At 48.0% G+C, this 20,996-nt stretch overlaps 1 protein-coding gene and 1 pseudogene across 2 annotated transcripts in view; both read left to right on the forward strand.

Annotated features, from left to right (window-relative positions):
* Positions 1-20,996, forward strand: part of AKAP13 (A-kinase anchoring protein 13) — a 119,221-nt gene that overhangs the window by 86,132 nt on the left and 12,093 nt on the right. For both annotated transcript variants that reach the window (XM_049611914.1, XM_049611915.1), the window contains 11 exons: positions 2,197-2,332; positions 3,999-4,111; positions 4,717-4,869; positions 5,481-5,731; positions 9,163-9,288; positions 9,401-9,518; positions 10,214-10,462; positions 15,361-15,437; positions 16,437-16,618; positions 16,735-16,817; positions 18,781-18,975. In XM_049611914.1, coding sequence (XP_049467871.1) covers positions 2,197-2,332; positions 3,999-4,111; positions 4,717-4,869; positions 5,481-5,731; positions 9,163-9,288; positions 9,401-9,518; positions 10,214-10,462; positions 15,361-15,437; positions 16,437-16,618; positions 16,735-16,817; positions 18,781-18,975 — 1,683 coding nt within the window. The remainder of the gene's footprint in view (positions 1-2,196; positions 2,333-3,998; positions 4,112-4,716; positions 4,870-5,480; positions 5,732-9,162; positions 9,289-9,400; positions 9,519-10,213; positions 10,463-15,360; positions 15,438-16,436; positions 16,619-16,734; positions 16,818-18,780; positions 18,976-20,996) is intronic.
* On the forward strand, positions 10,676-11,569 carry LOC125909058 (uncharacterized; annotated as a pseudogene).

The following is a 20,996-nucleotide window of genomic DNA, read 5'->3' on the forward strand; positions in this document are numbered from 1 at the left end:
GGGTTCTGCGTAGCATGACCTCACTCAGCCTCTCCAACTCTTTCTACTGATTCTTTATATACATCTTCCTTTCTCTTCTACCGGTTCCCTCCTTTCTGCATTCATACTACATGATTATTTCCGCTGCTTCCTTCACACAGCTCTCTCCTCATCAGTGTCCTGTCTTCCTTCTGGCCCATCCACATCCTTCCCACTCTTCAGGAACCGGTGTTTGTTCCTCCATCAGATTCTGTCCACTCGCTGACATCCCTCCCGCCGCACCGAGGCTGTGCCCTGGGCCCTTGAACACTTGGGCATAGATCCCCCTCTCTGTTGGGGCAGGGCCCACATCTCCGTCCTTGTGTGCTTCCTCCAGGAGGGGTCTGGTTGTGTGCAAGTGTAGCATGTTTCTGGTGTTTTATTATGTCACCTTCTTCTAAATAGAATTTGAGTTGGAAATTTAATGGTTTTTATTAATTCTGATAAAGTCAAAAACATCCTGAAATACCATGAAGTCATAACAGCTGCCCCAGTACAATTTCCTCTAGTTCTTGGCACTCCTGGGGACAGACAGATGATGCAGCTCGCATCTGGGACAGGAGCTGTTACCAGGGAGAAATCACTTGTTGACCCAAATGCTGGTGTGTCCAGTTGAACATGAAATCAGAGCTCTGCTTTCCTCTCTGGTCACATTCAGGAGAAATACGCACTCTGAGAAGAACCTACTGTGTGACCTTAAACATGTTGCATCTCACCCAGCTGTAAATTAAAAGAATTGGTCAAAATCTGTGTTCTCAAACAGCAAAAGCATCACTCAGGGAGCTCGTAAAACGTGTGGACGCCACAGTGCCCGCCCCAAGGGTGGACAGGGCAGGGAATTCGCCCGTCTGACAAGCACCTCAGAGCTGCTGGGGAGGCACCCCCAAAAAGCACTGACCTCCCAGCCCTGTGGTTCCTTTTATCCCGAAAATTCTTTCAATTTTGTTTTATTTCCTTTTGAATTATTCTGTTCTCCTCTGAATTGAATTCAATTTCATTTGAATTTATTTTCCTTTGAATTACTTTCTCGGTTTGAATGCACTGTTATCACACGATTCTTTATCCCTGTTGCCTAATCTCCATCCCACCCACATGAAACCACTCTTCTTAGTTTTATATATTTATCTTCTTCAACTTTTTTATTAAAATAAAGCCAACACCAATTTGGGTTATTAATTTTTCTTTTTTTCTCCTTTAATAATTTGGATGAATCTTTTAAAAAAAATTTTTTTTTTAACATTTATTCACTTTTAAGAGAGAGCACGAGCGAGGGAGGAACAGAAAGAGAGGGGGACACAGAATCCGAGGCAGGCTCCAGGCTCCAAGCTGTCAGCACAGAGACCAATGTGGGGCTCGAACTCACAAACCGTGAGATCATGACCTGAGCTGATGTTGGACACTTAAACAACTGAACCACCCAGGCACCCCCATTTTTCTCTTTTTTTGTTTTTCAAAAAAAAAAATATTTTTAATGTTTATTTTTGAGAGACAGAGACAGAGTGTGAGTGGGGCAGGGGCAGAGAGAGAGAGAAAGACACAGAATCCAAAGCAGGCTCCAGGCTCTGAGCTGTCAGCACAGAGCCCGATGCAGGACTTGAACTCACAAGCTGTGAGATCATGACCCGAGCCGAAGTCGGACGCTTAACCGACTGAGCCACCCAGGTGCCCCTTTTTGTTTTTTTTTTTAAACATGAGAGTCTGTTGTGTAACTTTGTTTTGCACCTTGATTTTCCCTCCATTGCAATGTTATCTTGGAGATCTGTGTTGGTTCATGGCGACTGTCCTCATTTTTTCAAAACGACATAGTATTCCAGTATGTGACATGCCATCATTTATTAATCAATCTTCTCTTGATACTCGTTTTTGTCTTTTGTAGTATTTTGCTTTGATCACTAGTGTCGCATTGAATAACTTTGGACGTATGTCGTTTCAAGCATCACACGTGCATCTTGCAGAATAAACGTGCCCTGAATTGGAATTACTGGATCAAGGGGTATAGGCATTTGCAGCTTCACTAGGTGTTGCCCGACCATCCTCTGTAGAGTTTCTGTACGCACTTACACTCCCAGGGCAAATCTAACCTGGAGACGTTTGCTTCTGTTTGGCATTTGTCAGAGGAGTCCGCCCTGGTGAGCTTGGAAACGTGTGCTTCAGTCTGTGCCCTCTCTTCCTTCACAGCCTCCCAGCCCAAGGAGCGCCCCCGATCCGCGGTCCTCCTGGTGGAGGAAACCACTGCCGTCCCCATGTTTGCCAGTAGACGGTCGCAGCAGAGTGTTTCACTCTCCAAAAGTGTCTCCATACAGAACATTGCTGGGTAAGTGGGGGTTTAAACACAGCTCGGTTGACATCTAGGTGACAAGAGTGTAATAAAATAATCCTATAATTTGACAAAAAGATTCTCATCAGAAAAAAAAAATTGTGTAGGGGCGCCTGGGTGGCTCAGTCGGTTGAGCGTCCGACTTCGGCTCAGGTCATGATCTCGCAGTCCGTGAGTTCGAGCCCCGCGTCGGGCTCTGTCCTGACCACTCAGAGCTTGGAGCCTGTTTCAGATTCTGTGTCTCCCTCTCTCTCTGACCCTCCCTCATTCATGCTCTGTCTCTTTCTGTCTCAAAAATAAATAAACGTTAAAAGAAAAAAAATTGTGTAAAGTTAATGACTTGGTGCACATCCACGTGTACAGACGAGGAGAGCGGGGATTACGTTTTGAGGCACTGTCCTGACCGCCATTTTGTGACGAGGATCCCCTGTCAGCCAGGTTGTCCTATGCTTTGTGCACAGTCAGCCTCGCTTTTAAGGATCCCTAGTTATAAAGGGCTGGTTTTTAGATTAAAATAAGAAGTGGAAACAGGGGAAATGAATTGTTTCTGAATTTTGTCTGGTAATCACTTAAATTTTCAGATGTTACACTTGCGTGTTGGTCCATTGAACCTGGTGTTTTTGCTTCTCTTTAAATCTCTTTTCTGTCCTTGCGTCTGGACTCTTAAGTCCGTTCCATGGAAGTGAATAATGGGCCAGTTATGACTGTTAGGTCCCCACTCACTCATTTGCACTAAGTTCCTTTTGTGGTCCCTGCAAAAGTTGCTATGGCCCCCGACTGTGCAAGCCCTGGCTGTCACGGGGTTAGCACAGGACTGATTGTGATGTTATTGGCTGCTTTGGGATAAGACTCCTGCCTTCACATCAAGTAAAGAAATCCTCTCAAATGTAGGACTCAAAACATATCTTGCACCTCTCTTAACCTAGGCTAGAGTAAAATTCTTAACTAAAGGATACAAATCTTCTTTTGTCTCTATTTCCTAACCTCTGTGCTGGCTAGTGTTTCCTTGCTAAAAAAAATGTTCCAAGTATTTTTATTTTGTTTTGTCTTTGTAGTGTTGTTCTTCAAAGGCCTTCCTTTCAGAGTTGTTACAGATCAAAACTTGTTTGCATTATGACTTTAAAAAATTATTCTTTGAATAAAATGTAAACTTTTAAATGACTCTGGCCTGCTTTCGTGTCCTACCGCAATCATTTAGTCCAAAGAATACAGTTTATTAGAAGTGCTGATTAAATAAGTGTGATTATTTAAGGAACAAGGAGAAAGAGTGCAGTGGTTACTCAGTGAGTTTCAGATAGAGAAATTTCTTGTGTAATGTGTATAGAGTTTAAAGGAGGAGCGTTCTCCCCACTCTACCTATCATTTAGAAAAAAAAAAAAAAAAAAATCAAAGGCCCGTAAGTTCAAGTTTGCAATGATGTTAAGTGCTTCTGACCTTCCTTAGTAGTGTTGCATGTGGCTGGGTTCCTGACGTAAGTAATTTGTCTTCTAATCATTGTCTGGTAATCACTGTTCATTGTCCAGTAATCTAATCATTGTCCGGTAAGCACTGATAGGTGCTTGCCGCCACCTATCATTTTAGAGTTTTTCAGGTACTCCCTTAAGAATGCAGACCGTGGCTTATCAAAACATGTTTGCCAGTGTGTGCTTCTTTTTGTCCCCAGAGTCGGCAATGATGAGAACATATCAAACACCTGGAAGTTCCTGTCTCATTCGACAGACTCACTAAATAAAATCAGCAAGGTCAATGAGTCGACAGAATCACTTACTGATGAGGGTAAGAGGAAGTTACGGCTGTGTCTTATGCATCTGTGGGGACCGTGTGCCATTCCCTGAATGCAAGTGTTAATGGAATAGCAGTTCCTGCCTCTTCCTTGCTCCTGTGAGGAGTCTCTGAGTTGTCTCGGAATCACCACATGCTTTGTAACGAACTGGTAATCAGACTTACCAGTTGTTAGATAGTTGTCCATTTGAGGGATGTCGTTGATTTAATGTGCTTGTACTCTAGTACCAGCACTTTCTCTTCCCCTAGACTTTCATACACTGTCAGTTGGTAGCTCTCTCAGCAGGTTATGAGCCTACTCTCTTAAACGAGTGAAGTTAACCCGGTCCCTTCCAATTCCTGCTTCACCTGGGAATCATGTCTCAGTCACATCAAATATATGGGATATTTATCACGCTGAGCCAGAATCTTGACTGTAGAGTGTCTCAGTCCCAAACAGGAAACGATTCTTTTCTAGCCCTGGAATATGCGTTCTATAAGTATCCTGTGTGTTAATGCAGTGTTTGTGTCTTACAAAGTTACCACCCAGGGAAGTCCAGTGTAAGCTTTCCAGAGCTCACAGACCCAAGATTCTGATACTGATCTTTTGATACTTTGAGGAGTAGGTACAGACATGAATGAAGGACAGCTGATGGGGGACTTTGAGATGGAATCCAAGCAGCTAGAAGCAGAGTCCTGGAGTCGAATAGTGGACAGCAAGTTTCTGAAACAGCAAAAGAAAGATGTGGTCAAACGGCAAGAAGTGATTTACGGTGAGACCCTCCAATCGCTCTGCAAATATTTGGTTCGCATTGTGCAGCACTTTTAATCCGGTGAATCCCTGGACTGGATGGAAAGCCAGTTTTCAAGTACTTAGCATGTCAAAGATACTCTTTAAAAACTTTGGGGCCTAGAGACATGATCTTATTTCTGTCCTTTTCTTTCTCTTTAAAATTATTTCCTTTAATTTTATTGAACATTCTGTTTAATATGAGTGCTTATTTGTGCAACGGCCCCAGATAGAGATCGCTTATGACAGTACAGTTTGAGTCCTTAGCTACACTAGAAACCAAGCACAAGTTTTCTAGGAAACGGGATGCAGTAATTATGAAAGGCTCTGAATCCTAGAAAGACCACTTGGGAAACCACCATTTAAGAGTGATGGAATCCAGTATGCTGTCAGAAGAGTGTTCGGCCACGTGCAATATGGAGGAGTAAGAGGGAAGCTCTTTAGGGGAAGGACAGCTATGGACCCAGTTTTTAAGTTTTAATTGGGCTCTAAACAGCCTTCAGCCTAAAGTGGGCTCCCAGTAGCAGCGGGTGACCTTTGAAGGAGAATCCTTCAAAAGAATATTCCTGACCGTCCAGCTTTGTCCTCCCTCAGAGTTGATGCAGACAGAGCTGCACCACGTCCGGACGCTCAAGATCATGAGCGACGTGTACAGCCGGGGGATGATGACCGAGCTGCTCTTTGAGCAGCAGATGGTGGAGAAGCTGTTCCCCTGTTTGGACGAGCTGATCAGTATCCATAGCCAGTTCTTCCAGAGGATCCTGGAGCGGAAGAAGGAATCTCTGGTGGATAAAAGTGAGAAGAACTTTCTCATCAAGAGGATGGGGGACGTGCTTGTAAATCAGGTGAGCCACAGGAAGGATCTTTCCCACACAGTGGGGGAAATGTGAAGCTTCGGGGCTCAGTAGGCATGTATTTACATCGTGGCTGTACTGTTATCTTTGTAAGCATACACAAATTATTGAATGTCTCTGAGCCTCACTTTCCTGTTCCGTAAACAAGGACAGATTTTCTCTCCTAATGCTGTTTTTTAAAATTAAATGCATACAGGGACGCCTGGGTGGCTCAGTCAGTTAAGCATCCAACTTCGGCTCACAGTTTGTGAGTTTAAGCCCTGCATCGGGCTCTGTGCTGACAGCCCAGTGCTTGGAGCCTGCTTTCAGATTCTGTGTCTCCCTCTCTCTGCCCCTCCTGAACTTTCACTCGGTCTCTCTCTCTCTCTCTCTCTCTCTCTCAAAAATAAACAAACATTAAAAAAGAAAAAATAAATAAATATTAAAAAAATTAAAATTAAATGCATTCATAATCTATGTGATAGATAGTAAAAGCCCATGTTTCTTCTTCAGCATCCGTACCATCATCAGAAACAGTGTAGTTTAAGAAATCAAAAGCTAGAGGGGCGCCTGGGGCGGCTCAGTCGGTTGAGCGTCCGACTTCGACTCAGGTCATGATCTCACGGTTTGTGAGTTTAAGCCCTGCATCGGGCTCTGTGCTGACAGCTAGGAGCCTGGAACCTGCTTCGGATTCTGTGTCTCCCTCTCTCTCTGGCCCTTCCCCCTCTCGAGCTCTGTCTCTCTCTGGCCCTCAAAAATAAACATTAAAAAAAAAAAAAGATGTCAAAAGCTATTTGTTGAAAGTCTCAACTTCCCCCTGTGCCTCAAATCAAAAAGAACTCCTTTGGGGTGCCTAGGTAGCCCAATTGGTTGAGGGTCTCACTTCAGATCAAGTCATGATCTCACAGTTCGTGATTTCGAGCCCCTCGTCTGCTGTCAGCACAGAGCCCACTTGGGATCCTCTGTCCCCCTCTCTCTGCCCCTTCCCCATTCATTCTGTCTTTCAAAACTAAATAAGCATTAAAAACAACAACAAAACTCTTTTATCTGAAAACCACCTGAATAAAAAACTATGTATAGAATAGTTCCTAAAATAGACCTTGCTGATATTGGGTGTGGTGTGGTTTCAGTCCTACTCCAAAAACAGTTGGGCCAAAAGTTAACTTTGATACTTTCAGATATGCTTATCACAGACTATTTTTAATGCTGCTTTTTAAAACATTGTCTTTGGGGGGTGGGGGGGAAGCTGTGGCTAGTTTGGCCTTCACAGACAGAAGGGCACAGGTCACCCGCTCTTCCTCCCTCGCAGGTCTGTGCCCCAGGGTAGAAGCAGGGGCTCCATTGCCGGAACCTTTGCCTGAGCGCTAGAAGGGTTGTCTTTTCTTCTGTTCGTGAGCCCAGACCCTTCACTCGTTAATTCAGCGATGCATTCCGTCGTTCATTTTTCGTGTATTTACTGGGCATCTACTCAGTACCAGGTGGAACCACAAAGGCAGATTCAGCGTAGACCTCCGCCTTGCGGAGCCCTCGTTCTCGGGTGAAAACCGGCTCGGTGTGGAGCAGACGCTCGCGCAGTGTGGTACCTGCTGTAACGCAGGTGTCTGCGAAGGGCGAGCAGTCAGCTCTGCAAGGGAAGACCTTTCCTCCCTGAATGTCCTCTTCCAGCAGTTTCCACGTGTCTCTCTCTCTGCCCTCACACCTGCACGGGTACCTCATCTAACCTTGACTTGCGCTGTCCGCAGCTTGTTGTATTGAGCACATCCTCTAGTAAGGTCTGTGACAGTAGGACCTTAGTCCCCCATGGCATCCTAGTCCCCCGTGGCATCCACTAATGGCTTCTGTGTGCCAGTTCTAGAATCACCCTGTTACAGTTCATGAGTTCGAGCCCCGCCTCAGGCTCTGCGCTGACAGCTGGAGCCTGCTTTGGATTCGGTTTCCGTGTCTCTCTGCCCCTCCCCAGTTCGCGCGCGCGCGAATCACCCTTTCAGAGCGCCTGTATCAGAGCGGGAGCAAACCACCTAAAATATCTCTGCCTTAGCTTCCCCTTTGGTAAAGGGGGAGACCCGGAAAAACTAGCTTCCCTGAACCTTTTTTCAAGATTTTGGGTAAGGATCAATTTGTGTTGCCTTCAGAGATTTTTACTACAGTTGGAAGTCGATGTTTAGGATGCATGATGGGACCACGCACAGAAACACATGGGTTTACTCCGAAGTGAGTGTATCTTCAGATGCGTTGTTGAGATCGCACACATTTGGGACTGATTAAAGGGCCGTGCAGAATTGTCAGGCTGCTGGCCTCAGGTACATGAGATAAGCAGGTCCCTGAGTGATACTGGCTGTTCCTGATGTCTTTCTAACTCATCACGGTGAAATTTTTAAGACTATCTCACAGAGAACATCTAGTGGGTCCCCTTGTTTTACTACTGTGTTTGTGACAAACGGAAATTAGAACACATGTTGCATTACTTATGTGCATGCTACATAGACATTTCTGTGGTTATTGGATTTTTTTTTAATTTTTTTTAACTTTTTTTTAAATTTATTTTTAAGAGAGAGCACAAGTGGGAGAGGGGTAGAGAGAGGGAGACACAGGATCCGAAGCAGGCTGCAGGCTCTGAGCTGTCAGCACAGAGCCCCACATGGGGCTTGAACTTATGAACTGTGAGATCAAGACCTGAGCCGAAGATGAACACTCAACCAACTGAGCCACCCAGGCACCCCTGTTTCTTTAAATATATATAACGGCTTTATTGAAATAAATTCAAATACCACTTAATGCACCCCTTTAATGTGTATAGTTCAGCGGGTTTTCATGTATTCACGGACTTGTACGTCCATCATCACACTCAGTTTCAGAACATTTTTATGACCCTCCCCCCCCCCCCCCCCCCCCCCCCCCGAAACTGCCCCAGCCCTGGGCACCCACTAGTCTGCTTTCTGTCTCTGTGAAGTTGCCTAATCTGGACATAGCTTTGTAAATGGGATAAGATAGTGTGTAGTCCTTTGTGATTGGCTTTTTTCATTTAGAATAGTGCCTTCAAGGTTCATCAGTATTGCAGCATGTATTGGTTGATTTCGTTCCTTTTCGTGGCTGAATAATAATAGTCCATGCATGTATATACCACCTTTGATTATCTTTTGATGGGCATTTGCTTATTTCCACCTGGGGGCACTTGTGAATATGGCAGCCGTGAACCTTCATATCCATGCTTTTGTGTGGAGTAAATCTTCCATCCAGGAGTGGAATTTCCAGGTCATGTGGTAGCTTTTTGAGGAGCTGCCAGACTGCAGACTGTTTCCCAAAGCTGCTGCACCATTTTAATCTTTAGAGGGAATTCTTGGGGAGCCACTCTTGGGTTTTACAAAGAGACTGGGAACTCTGTACAAAATGGGGGTAAAACGTCAGCACCCCGACTTACGACTTCCCTTCTCTTTTCTCTGCAGTTTTCGGGGGAGAACGCAGAGCGCTTGAAGAAGACGTACGGCAAGTTCTGTGGGCAGCACAACCAGTCTGTAAACTACTTTAAAGACCTTTACACCAAGGATAAGCGGTTTCAGGCCTTTGTGAAGGTATCGGTGTGAAACGTGGAAAACCCCCATCACTGTCCGGGGCTCTGTGTTGCCGTCCGTTGAGCCGCAGCCCCCTTGAGCACTTCCTGATGACCCGTTTTGTCCTTTGCAGAAGAAGATGAGCAGCTCCGTCGTGAGGAGGCTGGGAATCCCGGAGTGCATACTGCTGGTGACCCAGCGGATCACCAAATACCCGGTGTTGTTCCAAAGGATCCTGCAGTGTACCAAAGGTGAGCCCCTGTCCTCAGCCAGTCGTGTGTTGTGCCGGGGCACTGTTTCCTATGTCCAGCGTCTATAGAGGCCCCAGTGAAGAGCTCCTGCTTGCTCTCAAACGTCCAAAAGAGATCCTGTGTTCTACCTTAAAAACCCGTTTCTTAAGTGAAAACTTGAAATGCTGGGTCGCCAGACTTGTGGTGGATGACAGCAGGAAGGGAAAGAACCGCTTCCTGATTTCCTCTGGAATCGGCAACCAGAATACCTTCTCCCTGACCACTGGACGGGGCTGGTTCCCACCAGCTTTCTCCCTAAGTGCTAGACCTGCTGCTGTTTCTCGGGACTTACTGGTCTGTCTGTCTCTGTCTCTGTCTCTCCCCCCTGCCCCTGGGCAGTGGGCAGTTACATTGAAGATGAGGTAAAACAAAGACATAAGTTGAAAAATTGATCCTCCTCTCCCTCCCCAAAATTGTTGGTTCCTTGTACTTTAGGATACGGCACGCAACTGCATGTTGCCTGTGTCCTTGAAAACGTATAACTTTACTTAGAACTAACCTTACGACAGGAATAGGCACGTGACCTTTGGTGTGTTGGCTTCACTCTGGTAGCATGCCCCCGAAGGGAAAATGACAGTGGAGCAGGGAGGTAGGCTTCCCCCCGTCTACCTTGGCTGCAAGGATCCAGTAAAAACAAACTATTTCTTCCTTCAAAGACAATGAGGTGGAGCAGGGAGATCTCGCTCAGTCCCTCAGCCTGGTGAAGGATGTGATTGGAGCCGTAGACAGCAAGGTGGCAAGTTACGAAAAGAAAGTGCGTCTCAATGAGATTTATACGAAGACAGATAGCAAGTCGATCATGAGGATGAAGAGTGGCCAGATGTTTGCCAAGGAAGATTTGAAGCGGAAGAAGCTTGTGCGGGACGGGAGTGTGTTTCTGAAGAATGCGGCAGGAAGGCTGAAAGGTAAGGCTCGCTTTTTGTCTGAGTCTGTTCGTGTGTCAGACAAGAGCAAGCAAAAAAACTTCAGGTACTTTTGTTAGCAGTCACTGGCTGATTTGTCCTAGGGAGCCGCATCCACACATCACATGGGAGCAGCCGCCCTCAAATCGTTCTTAATTTTCTATCAGAAAGGACAGGCCGAGATAGCTCACAAGGTCCTAAACTCCAGTAGGATAAAAAGGAAAGTTAGGGAAAAGGGGGGAAAGGGGGAAGATTCTAAACAGCAAAGCTAGGTGGCCCTGCTCCGTTCCTGGTCCCGGTGACGCCGAGGGCGTGCGTGCCAGGGGCGGCCCCACGGAGTGGGAGGCGGAGGGGGAGCTGGTGCCAGGGCCTGTGTGGCGGTGTGGCTCTGGCAGGAGGAGTGTGGGGGTAGGCCCAGCAGCACTGGCGTCCAAAGCGGAGCACACAGTAAAAAATCTTAGTGTGGAAAATGCCACGAAAACGAAGGAACAAGTTGCTAGTAAAGGGGAGCCCTGGCCCTCCCTCTGGAGGCCGGTGAACGTGGTGTGCCTCCAGCAAATGTAGGCAGTTCCGTCGGGCAGTGTGGGCGGGACGTGCGCCAGAGGCTCGGGGAGCCACAGGCAAGGGTGAGAGAAGAGATGGACAGGACTGGGGAGGTGGTGAGACGGCCGAGGGAAAAGCCATTCGGTCATGGTCTGCGGGCACTGAGCACTGACCCTCTTCCATGACCATCATGATGCCTTTGACCCTGATGTTTTCCCGGAAGTCCTTAGGAAGACACACGTGCTTCCTAAACTTCATGCTCTCACTTACCTTCATTGTCAACGTTCTGGTGTCACTTGTCTCTTGTGGGTCGCCTGCGGCCAGCTTCTAATCAAATGTTGTATTTTGACCCAATCTGTAAGGTCCTGACAGCAGGGGACTTTCACCCGATCTCATGGCAGGATGCTCATTATATAATGTGAAATTCATAAAGCAATTTAGGGGGGCATCTGGGGGACTCAGTCATTTAAGCGTCCAACTTGGGCTCAGGTCATGATCTCATGGTTTGTGAGTTTGAGCCCCGTGTTGGGCTCTGTGCTGACCTCTCGGAGCCTGGAGCCTGCCTCCAATTCTGTGTCTCTTTCACTCAAAACATTAAACAAAATTAAAGAATAAAGCAGTTTCAAAAGACAAGAAAACAAACAAGCAAAAATCCCGAGTGTAAGATTACTATAAAAACACAAGCTGTTAAGGAGGGCAGATTCCCCTACAGAAATGGGCAGCACATTTGGAGCTGGGGCCTCCGGTGTCCGTTCCAAGGAGTGGAACTGCCATCAGGTACCAAGTCAGAGTGTGTGAGATTAAAAATACGTCACTTGTTCTGAAGACAGGTGGTAGAGGACCTTACAGGTCCCAGGACCGTAGAGAACTGTTCTGTTTAACTCCTGTCGACTCGATGGATTATTAAACTTGATGATCTTTATCTCTTTCATAACCCTAACCCTAACCCTAACCCTAATTTTCTATTGGGTTTTAATTCTTTTCTTTTAAAAGATCGGCTACATCAAGTTAAGGAAGTTATCATGAGGTTTGTTCATTCTCTGTGCTTGTGATTGATTGCTTAATAATTGTTTTCATCGAACCTGCGCTCTCTGGGCCCCTACGGCGGCTCTGACCTCCCCAGCAGCACTGAGTCTGCCCGCCCCCATGCCGGCTTCCGCAAGCCGCCTGCCCAGTGCACAGCCCCGCTGGCCTAAGACCAAGGCTGGGGATGAAACCTGTGCCTTTCTCTCGTCTGTGACATGTCTGTGACACCGTGGGTAACTGCTGTCGGCCAGCCCCCTAGCGTCCTTCACTGACATGTCCCCACGCTTGGACCAAACAGCAAAGATGTCCCAGGTAGTCGCATGGCTCCAGAGGTGCATGAAGCGACCCTGCTCAGAGGTTGGGGTCTGTGCAGACGTGCTCACTCCGCAGTCTGATGGGTGCGGGAAACAAGGGCTGAACGAGGCCGGGGGCAAGCGGTGAGGAGCGGCATTAAACTTACTTATGAAGGATGAAGTCGTGAAGGATGGCCTGGTTTGGGGCGGCAGAGAGGGACGCAGTCAGGATGGAGACGTCCACAGCCGATGCTGCTGATCAGGGTGGACAGACAGTGGGTTCCAGAGTGAGGGTTTTCAGCAGGAGAGGAACACATTGGACAGGGGATGCGGTGAGGAAGCAGCAGCGGGACAGGCTGGTGACAGAGACAGGAGAGCCCCTGCCGCAGGGGTTCGGGGCCAGCGCACAGGGCCGGAGCTCCAGCAGGAGCGTGAGGAGGAAGGACCGGAGTGCTTCAGAGGAAAGAAGGATCCCTTCCTGCCCCCAGCATGTGTGTCCCTGCTCCATGGTGAACTTGAACTCTGTGATCCCTGAGGCTGCCTCCACACTCCGATGCTCTGAGAACCCGCTTCAGGCCTCTGCCCACATTGGCTGCTTAGGGCCGTCTTCAGGCAGCCTGGCCCTTGAGAAACACCTGCCTCCTTCATAAGGACCTGAGTTTCCTAGAGCTGCTGCCTGGAGCCCGCACTTGACTCCTTCCTGCACATGGCACTTTGTGTGTTCACCCCCAAAGCGAAAGCTCCTGGATTCCGGCTGGGGGAGTGCAGCTGTGGCCCAGCGATGGCTTCTGTGGCCCGAGGTGCCTCTAGCAGGGACAGGGGCTGGTGCAGAGTCGTCCTCCTCCAGGCACACTCGTGCCAAGAACAGCCAATACGGTGCTGGGCACCCCTCGAATGGGACGAGTGTTGTTCTCCGACCCACCGACCCTGGTCATACAAACCTTAGGATCCAACTAAGTTGAAACTTGTGTTTTGGAATTTTTTTCTTTTTTGGCAGACACCTGAATTATTTATTTTTTATTTATTTATTTTTTTTCAAATTTTTTTTTTTTTAACGTTTATTTATTTTTGAGACAGAGAGAGACAGAGCATGAACGGGGGAGGGGCAGAGAGAGGGGGAGACACAGAATCGGAAACAGGCTCCAGGCTCTGAGCCATCTGCCCAGAGCCTGACGCGGGGCTCGAACTCACGGACCGCGAGATCGTGACCTGAGCCAAAGTCGGACACTTAACCGACTGAGCCACCCAGGCGCCCCGACACCTGAATCATTTAAAAGTAAACTTCAAGAAACTTGTCAAAACTATTAGTAGTCCATAGAAAATTCCTGTGGTCTCAGCTAAAAAACTGTACCTCCCCAGGAATCAGACATCCTTGCTTCTGTTTTCTTTTTTTTTTATTAAAAAAATTTTTTTTTACATTTATTTATTTTTGAGAGAGAGACAGAGCATGAGCATGGGAGGGGCCGAGAGATGTGGAGACACAGAATCCAAAGCAGGCTCCAGGCTCTGAGCTGTCAGCACAGAGCCCGACGCGGGGCTCGAACTCACAAACCGAGAGATCATGACCTGAGCCGAAGTCGGACGCTTAACCGACTGAGCCACCCAGGAGCCTCAACTTCTGTTTTCTGTATAGCTTGGTAGTAAATTACATGGGGAGGGGCTTCCAGTCGTGGGAAGTGGTAGGAAAGGCCGGAAGGGACCTGACCACCTGTAAGGGGGCTGCAGAAGCCCCCATTCTTTTCCCAAGGAATCATAGGCCCTCCTTCCAGGGAAAAGAAGACACAGGGGGGCCAGCCTGGGTTAGATCTCAGTAGATGGCTGATCTCCAGAGATGCCAGACTTTGTCTTCACGGGAGGAATGGAAAATTCGAACTCCAACACAGCAAGAGTGTGTGGCTTGCTTTGGGTTACTAGATCCAAGTGGATAGTTACTTTGACTTTTGTCTTAGTTGAGAGGGAGGGCTGGCTGTGTCCATGCTAGACAGAGGTTAAGGTTGCCTAGGAGACGTTGGAGCAGGGGGAAGAGCCACTGTGTTCACATGTACCTATGAAACCAGAGGGCGTCGCAGAGCCCTTCTGTTCTCCTGGGGTGCAGGGCGGGGGGGAAGCCCACCTTTATTAGACTGAGGCATTTTTATCCATCAGCTGTTGGCGGCTCTCTGGTCTGCTCTCCAATGCCTCTTCCATTGTTACGATCAAAAGTCGAGGATGTCGTGGAATGTGGTACTATTTGACATCTGTTAAAGTCCTTCCCAACTTTATTCCGGGAGAATTTTACTCTTTTTTTTTTTATTTTTTATTTTTTATGTTTTATTTATCTTTGAGAGAGAGACAGAGTTACACGTAGGGAAGGGACAGAGAGAAAAGGAGACAAAATCCAAAGCAGGCTCCAGGCTCTGAGCTGTCAGCACAGAGCCCGACCCGGGGCTCAAACTCAGGGACCATGAGATCACGACCTGAGCCGAAGTCGGACACTCAACCAACTGAGCCACCCAGGCGTCCCAGGAGTATTTTATTCTTAAAGTCTTGCCTTATGGGATAGATCTTTCCGGAACCGCGTACTCAAGCTTTCTCAAGATATGGCTTTGGTGATAGCTGCTGTTATTTCAAAATGTCTCAGAAGGGGTGCCTGGGTGGCTCAGTCGGTTAAGCGTCCGACTTCGGCTCAGGTCATGATCTCATGGTTTGTGAGTTCGAGCCCTGCGTCTGGCTCTGTGCTGACGGCTCAGAGCCTGGAGCCTGCTTTGGATTCTGTGTCTCCTCCTCTCTGTGCCCCTCCCCCGCTTACACTCTGTCTCTGTCTCTCAAAAATGAATAAACCTTAAAAAAATTTTTTTAAAAATGCCTCTGAAAATCTAATGACCACATATGGCTCCTGCAAAAATATTAAACGGTCACCTTGGAGGAGCAGAGTGTACTGTCGGTCCCGAGTGCCTTGCCGTGTGGGGTGGGTTGCTGAACTGTCCCCTAATAGAGGTGCTCTGACCGTGCTTCACCACTAAGTACTCCTTGTTCTTTCTCTCCTTCCCCATTTTCCAGAGGCTCAAGCAGTTCTCCTTACTGACATTTTAGTTTTCCTTCAAGAAAAAGACCAGAAATACGTCTTTGCGTCATTGGTAAGCTGAATTGTTGGTGTCTTCTGTTTGTAATTGATGATGTTTGAAACAGCTGGAATAGGTATTGGGTCTGACCATGGATTACTGCTCTCCTGCCCCCTCAAAATGAATTTGCTCAGGACAGCTTCCTCTGAGGAATCTCTCAGATACCTTTGCAATTTTCTGTCTCCATGCCATCCCCCTCCCCCCCCCCCCCCAAAAAAAAAACCATTATTTTTCTGTTCCCTCACAGTCCCTTTTAGAGTCTTGGGCATTCTATCTAAAGAAATCTGTTGCTGGAGTATTTCTTGCACGTTATGCCCCGTAAATCGTGCCAGTATGTATTGTTGCCAGACAGATTCACAGAGGAACCTAGAAGGGTTCATCCTGTAGACACCATGTCTGGATCCTCTAGACATACGAATTATTATCTCTTTTTTGGAAATCTTTTTCTGTTTGATAAAATGTAAATGATGAGATACTTCTCTTGATCTTAAATCCGCCACAGTTTGCTAAACCATACGCCCTTTTTCCCCAGTCTTGAGAAAAAACTGACGTACGTCCCTGGGGGAGGCATACAGAGTGATGGTTCCATTTACATACATTATTCAGTGCTCACCACAGTAAGCTCAGTTCCCGTCATCTCCTAGGGATCTAGTATAAAGAGAAGAGGGAAAGAAATGGGAACCCGTGTGATAAGAACCCCCGGCACCTTCTGTGTGTGCCATACAGCACTGTTAGCCGTAGCCCTCGGCCCTCGTGCCTGCTCCTCTCCTGACTGGTACCTTTTAACCAAAACGTTGTACCTTTTGACCATCTCCCTGCCCCCCCACATCTGGTAGCCGCAGGTCCGGTCTCTTTTTCTAGGAGTTTGGTGTGGGCTTTTTAGGGGTTTTTTTTTTTTTTTAGATTCCACATATACGTGAGATCGTACATCTGGTCTTGCCTTAGATCAGAGTTGTTCTTGAGAGTTAGACTGTCGCCTGCCTCTGTCATGTCGGCCGTCTCCCCTTTCTCCAGGACCAGAAGTCAACAGTGATCTCTTTAAAGAAGCTGATTGTGAGAGAGGTAGCGCACGAGGAGAAAGGTCTGTTCCTGATCAGCATGGGCATGAGGGACCCCGAGATGGTGGAAGTGCACGCCGGCTCCAAAGAGGAGCGGAACAGCTGGATTCAGATCATCCAGGACACGATCAACACCCTGTAAGCAAAACACCGGGGCGCCCGGCCCCCTCTGACCTCATCCCCCCCCCAGGGAGCGACTGGGGTCACTGACCTCGTGCGGGTCTTTGATCCGTCTTGTGCTGTGTTGGTGTCAGGAACAGAGATGAAGACGAGGGAATTCCTAGCGAGAGCGAGGAAGAAAAGCGGGCGCTGGACAGCAGAGCGCGGGAATTAAAAGGTGAGGCTGTTGGCAGCGTCTGGGGCCGTGCGCGTGCCGCGTGTGCAGGTGCGGAGGCTGCCGTCCCAGCATGCACTTCAAAACAGGAAGTGAATGGCTTTTGACAGAGGAGCAGCCAGATTGGAGCCGACCAGCGTGCCGGTACAATGGCCGTCAGAAGGGGTCCGACACCAGGTCAAGGGGACATCCTCTTTTCTCACTGGCCGTGTTCTTGGAACCCAGTTGGCCTTCTTTGTACTTTGTCGCAGAAGAATTTGCCAAAATTCACAGTCACGTCTAAGATTAAAACAGAGAGAGAGGTACTGGAGGAAAGGAGCTTTCCAGTTACTCTGTTTTTATCAGTTACTCCTGCCACTGTGACGTGTGTTCACAATGAGTTATGAGGTGGTTTTGGGAGACGTGTGCTCACTGATGATGTTCGACTTCTACTTCTGTTTCGTGTAGTCTTGTCGACATCCCTATATGCTCATCCCCATTGTGCAGATGAGAAAGCTGAGGCCCATGAAGGCCAAGCAGTCCAGGGTCACATATGTGCTGCATGGCCGAGAAGTCTCCCCTACCTGTCAACAGCAGAGGCTCCCCTCTCTCTGCCAGTGCTTACTGAGTGTTGTGCTTTGGGTAGAAATAAGGCCGACTCAGGTAAATGTAAGCACCCGAGGAGTCCAGCTAGTCCTTTAAGCTGGACAAAGCGATAACGTTGTGTTTTGGGGAGGGGGGAAAATGGCAGATTTAGGCTGAAGCCAGAGTTGCACCTGATTTATCAGCCCATGATGAGCACGGCGGGGATGAAAACTTCCTTCTCTAGATGTGTTTGAAGCACTCAGCCAGGTATACTGTCCTATAGGTGCTAGGGAGTGGGATGTGCAAAGGTTCCTGGAGCAGCCCCTGCTGTCAGGAAACCCACGTTAGCAGGGAAGACGGGCACAAATGATGGACTGGACCGCAGGCACATACAGATGCGGGACCTAATCCTGCCTGTGGGGACTCACAGAGCAGCTTGACACATGAGCTGACTCTCAAAGCAGTTCCTGCACCAGACGACAGGCACGGTTAGGTGAAGAGGAAAGAGGACTGAGGGTTGGTGAGGAGTGGCAGGTTGGTGTGCCGGGGGGTCGGGGCCAAGAGATGGGGATGAAGCTGGAAAGGTGCCAAGGCTTGAGCGGCAACAAGGAAATGATAGATTTGTGTAGCAAAATTTCAGCCTGAATTGCCTTCTTTGGCATCGAAGCCAGTGGGAGATCTGCTGGAGGGAGTGGGGGAGCCCCCAGGAGTGGAAGGCCCGTCGAGGAGACTCCTGCGGAGAAGGGTGCGTGTGGGACGGCACCCACTGGCCAAGCTGAAGGATGGAGGGAGGAGGGGGGACGGCAAGAATGGAGAAAAGAGCTTTCTGACAAGGACTAGGCATCTAAGTGAGGAGAGCCACAGGCCAGTGGGACTCAGTGGTCTGGTGCTCATCAGCGGGCAGGATTTGGGGTGCTTTGCGTGAGTTACCAGCACGTGGGAGATCATTGAAGCTATGGCAGTGAAGATCCCCAGAAGGAGGTGTGTGAGGTGTGGGATGGAGCCCAGACGGAGCCTGGTCTTCCGCTGCCGGTGGCAGGAGAGAACCAGTGGGGTCCTCAAAGTGAGGGAGGGAGACCGTTCAACGGGGGAAACGTGAAACCAGGCCTCGTTGGGTCAGTAATGGTCGCCTTGGAAAGAGCAGATGCAGACAGGAGTGGGTTGAGAAATACACAGGAGGCAGGAGTGTTTCCAACAAAGTTCACGCTTGTTATGTCAGAAGATCTGATCTTGCCTGGAAAGACCCAGGATAGAAATTGCCTTCATGAAGGAAAGGGGGGTTGGGAGTGGACCTGTGTTCTCTGTTGTCCCAGTGATGACCACGAGGTGGCGCCCATGTCTTGGTCGTCTCTTCCTAAACCCCAGTCAAGTGACCAGACCTTTTCTCCATTGTCCCCTGCAGAACAACTTCAGCAGAAGGACCAGCAGATCCTTCTTTTACTGGAAGAGAAGGAGATGATCTTTCGGGACATGACTGAGTGCAGCACTCCCTTGCCTGAGGAGTGCTCCCCGACTCACAGCTCTAGAGTCCTCTTCCGCTCCAACACAGAAGAGGCACTCAAAGGAGGACCTTTAATGAAAAGTGCAATAAATGAGGGTAATCACCCCTCCTGATCCCTTCCCAAAGTGGTTAATGCTCTGACATTATCTGCCAGCTTTTACTGTTTTATTGTAAAATAAAGCACAAATACAGAAAACAACCCAAAACAAATAATTTTGTTTAGTAAATTACTATCAGAAGAACATCCTTGTAACGGCTACCCAGGCCCGTGGCCCATGGTTTTCTGGCCACGGGCGTATTCATAGACACGATAGTCTTGCGTGTGGTTTTTGTTAGGCTTTTCCAGAGTCCTGTTTTCCAATCCTCCCTCCATCCCTTTCTTTCTTTCCCACACACTTTTCCTTTGAAGAACCTGAGCTCTTTGACTTGTAGCATCTCTCACGGTCTGGCTGTTACTCAGGCAGGGCGTCTGCTCCTCTGTCCTAGTTGCTTCACACCCACGGCTACATTCAGAGGCTTAGTTCCTCGGCCGTGATCCCTTTGGTGAGCCACGTTCTCCTAGTGCTGTGCTCTTGTATCAGAGGCAAGAAGAGCTCCTCGTCTCCTTCTCTGTAACACAGAGGAAAAGGAAGGTAAAAGGATAAATACTTGATTTTTTTCCCCCTTTATCTACTAATTTTCAGGATAGTGAGTTGATCTGTGGTCACCCTCTAAAGGTGACCACAACTTTTTAGATCTTACTGTAGACTCATGAATTTAAACCTGTTTGATGGGGTTCTAGTCGGTATAACACTGATCCTTATGACAAGTTCCAAGCGTCCTCTCTCTGCCAACCAGCACCTCTTGGTTTGGCTTCGGAGTCGTTTTGCCACGGCCCCAGTACTTTCTGAGAGCTGCCTGGCTGTTTGGCATAATAAGATGTTGTAGGCTCATCTTGTTTTCTGCCCAGGCCTAGAGTCACGTCTCTAAGAAGCTCGTGTTTCTGGTAGCGAGAAATGATAGCTTAAGACCACAGTCTGGGCAGTAGGGACGGTCATCGCTGCTGAGGTTCTTTGTCATGTGGCTTGTCATCCCGGATGGCTGAATCTCATCCTTCAGTAGGTGTCTCCGGAAAGGCTCGCGAGGACAGTACCCTGTGTGCTTCCACACTGTTGATAATTTGTGCCAGTGAGAGCTTGAAAGTCTGCTCCTCTGCTGGGATAGAAAATCCTGGGTTCATGTCTTCTCCCCTTGGGTATCTCAGTTGTTCTTAAATAATGTTACTCCTTTTTTTCTGACTTAGCGCATTGCCACCGGAGTGTGATCAGAATTCGATTCTTCCCATAGAAGTCATGTGCCATCTGCCAAGTGCCCAAAGAACTACCTATTCGAAATCCAAGTAATGTTACTAGCACAGGCCTTAGTGTTGGGGTTTTTCTGGGTTGATGTCCCCAGGTTCTCAGTGTTCTAATTTGGTGTGGCTTCAGAGTTTGCAGATTTCAGGAAAGTATTCTTAAAGGATAGTTTGTAGCATCTTCCCTATGCCCGTGCTTTGATTTTCTCCTTCAAGAACGTGCGTCATTCTTAAAGGATAGTTTGTAGCATCTTCCCTATGCCCGTGCTTTGATTTTCTCCTTCAAGAACGTGCGTCACCCACATGCTGGGCTGTCTCCGCCTGTCCTCAGTACTTGTCACTTTCTTTTCACGCTTTTTCTCTCCCATCTTTTTAAAGTTCCAGTATCCTGCCCCCTTCTGGTAAGTTGTTTTCTGTTGGGTCTGTTTGCTCCTATCTTGTACTTCCTGTTTCTAAAATGATTGTTTCTCTTTGTTCCCACTTGTTTGAGTCTGTGTTTCCCCATTCCTGCCTGGGTTCCTCCCTGCCTGTGTCCTCTCCTCACTGTAAGTAGCTTGTCCACTTTATGAACGTGGCTTTCTGATGTGCCGTTACCACCCGCAGGGAAGTTACGCTCCGCGTTCCTTCTCTAGCTCTCTCTCCTTAGCTTTGTGTGAGATTTGACTTTGAGGTCTCCCGGTTGCGCATTTTTACGTGAAATAAGTTTCTTAATTTTTTACGTTCAGATACCAGTTCTCATTTCGTGGGGCTCTTTGTTTCCGTGTGGTGTTTTTTTTAAAAAATA

Source organism: Panthera uncia (assembly GCF_023721935.1).
Source record: "Panthera uncia isolate 11264 chromosome B3 unlocalized genomic scaffold, Puncia_PCG_1.0 HiC_scaffold_1, whole genome shotgun sequence".
Classification (NCBI taxonomy): Eukaryota; Metazoa; Chordata; class Mammalia; order Carnivora; family Felidae; genus Panthera; species Panthera uncia.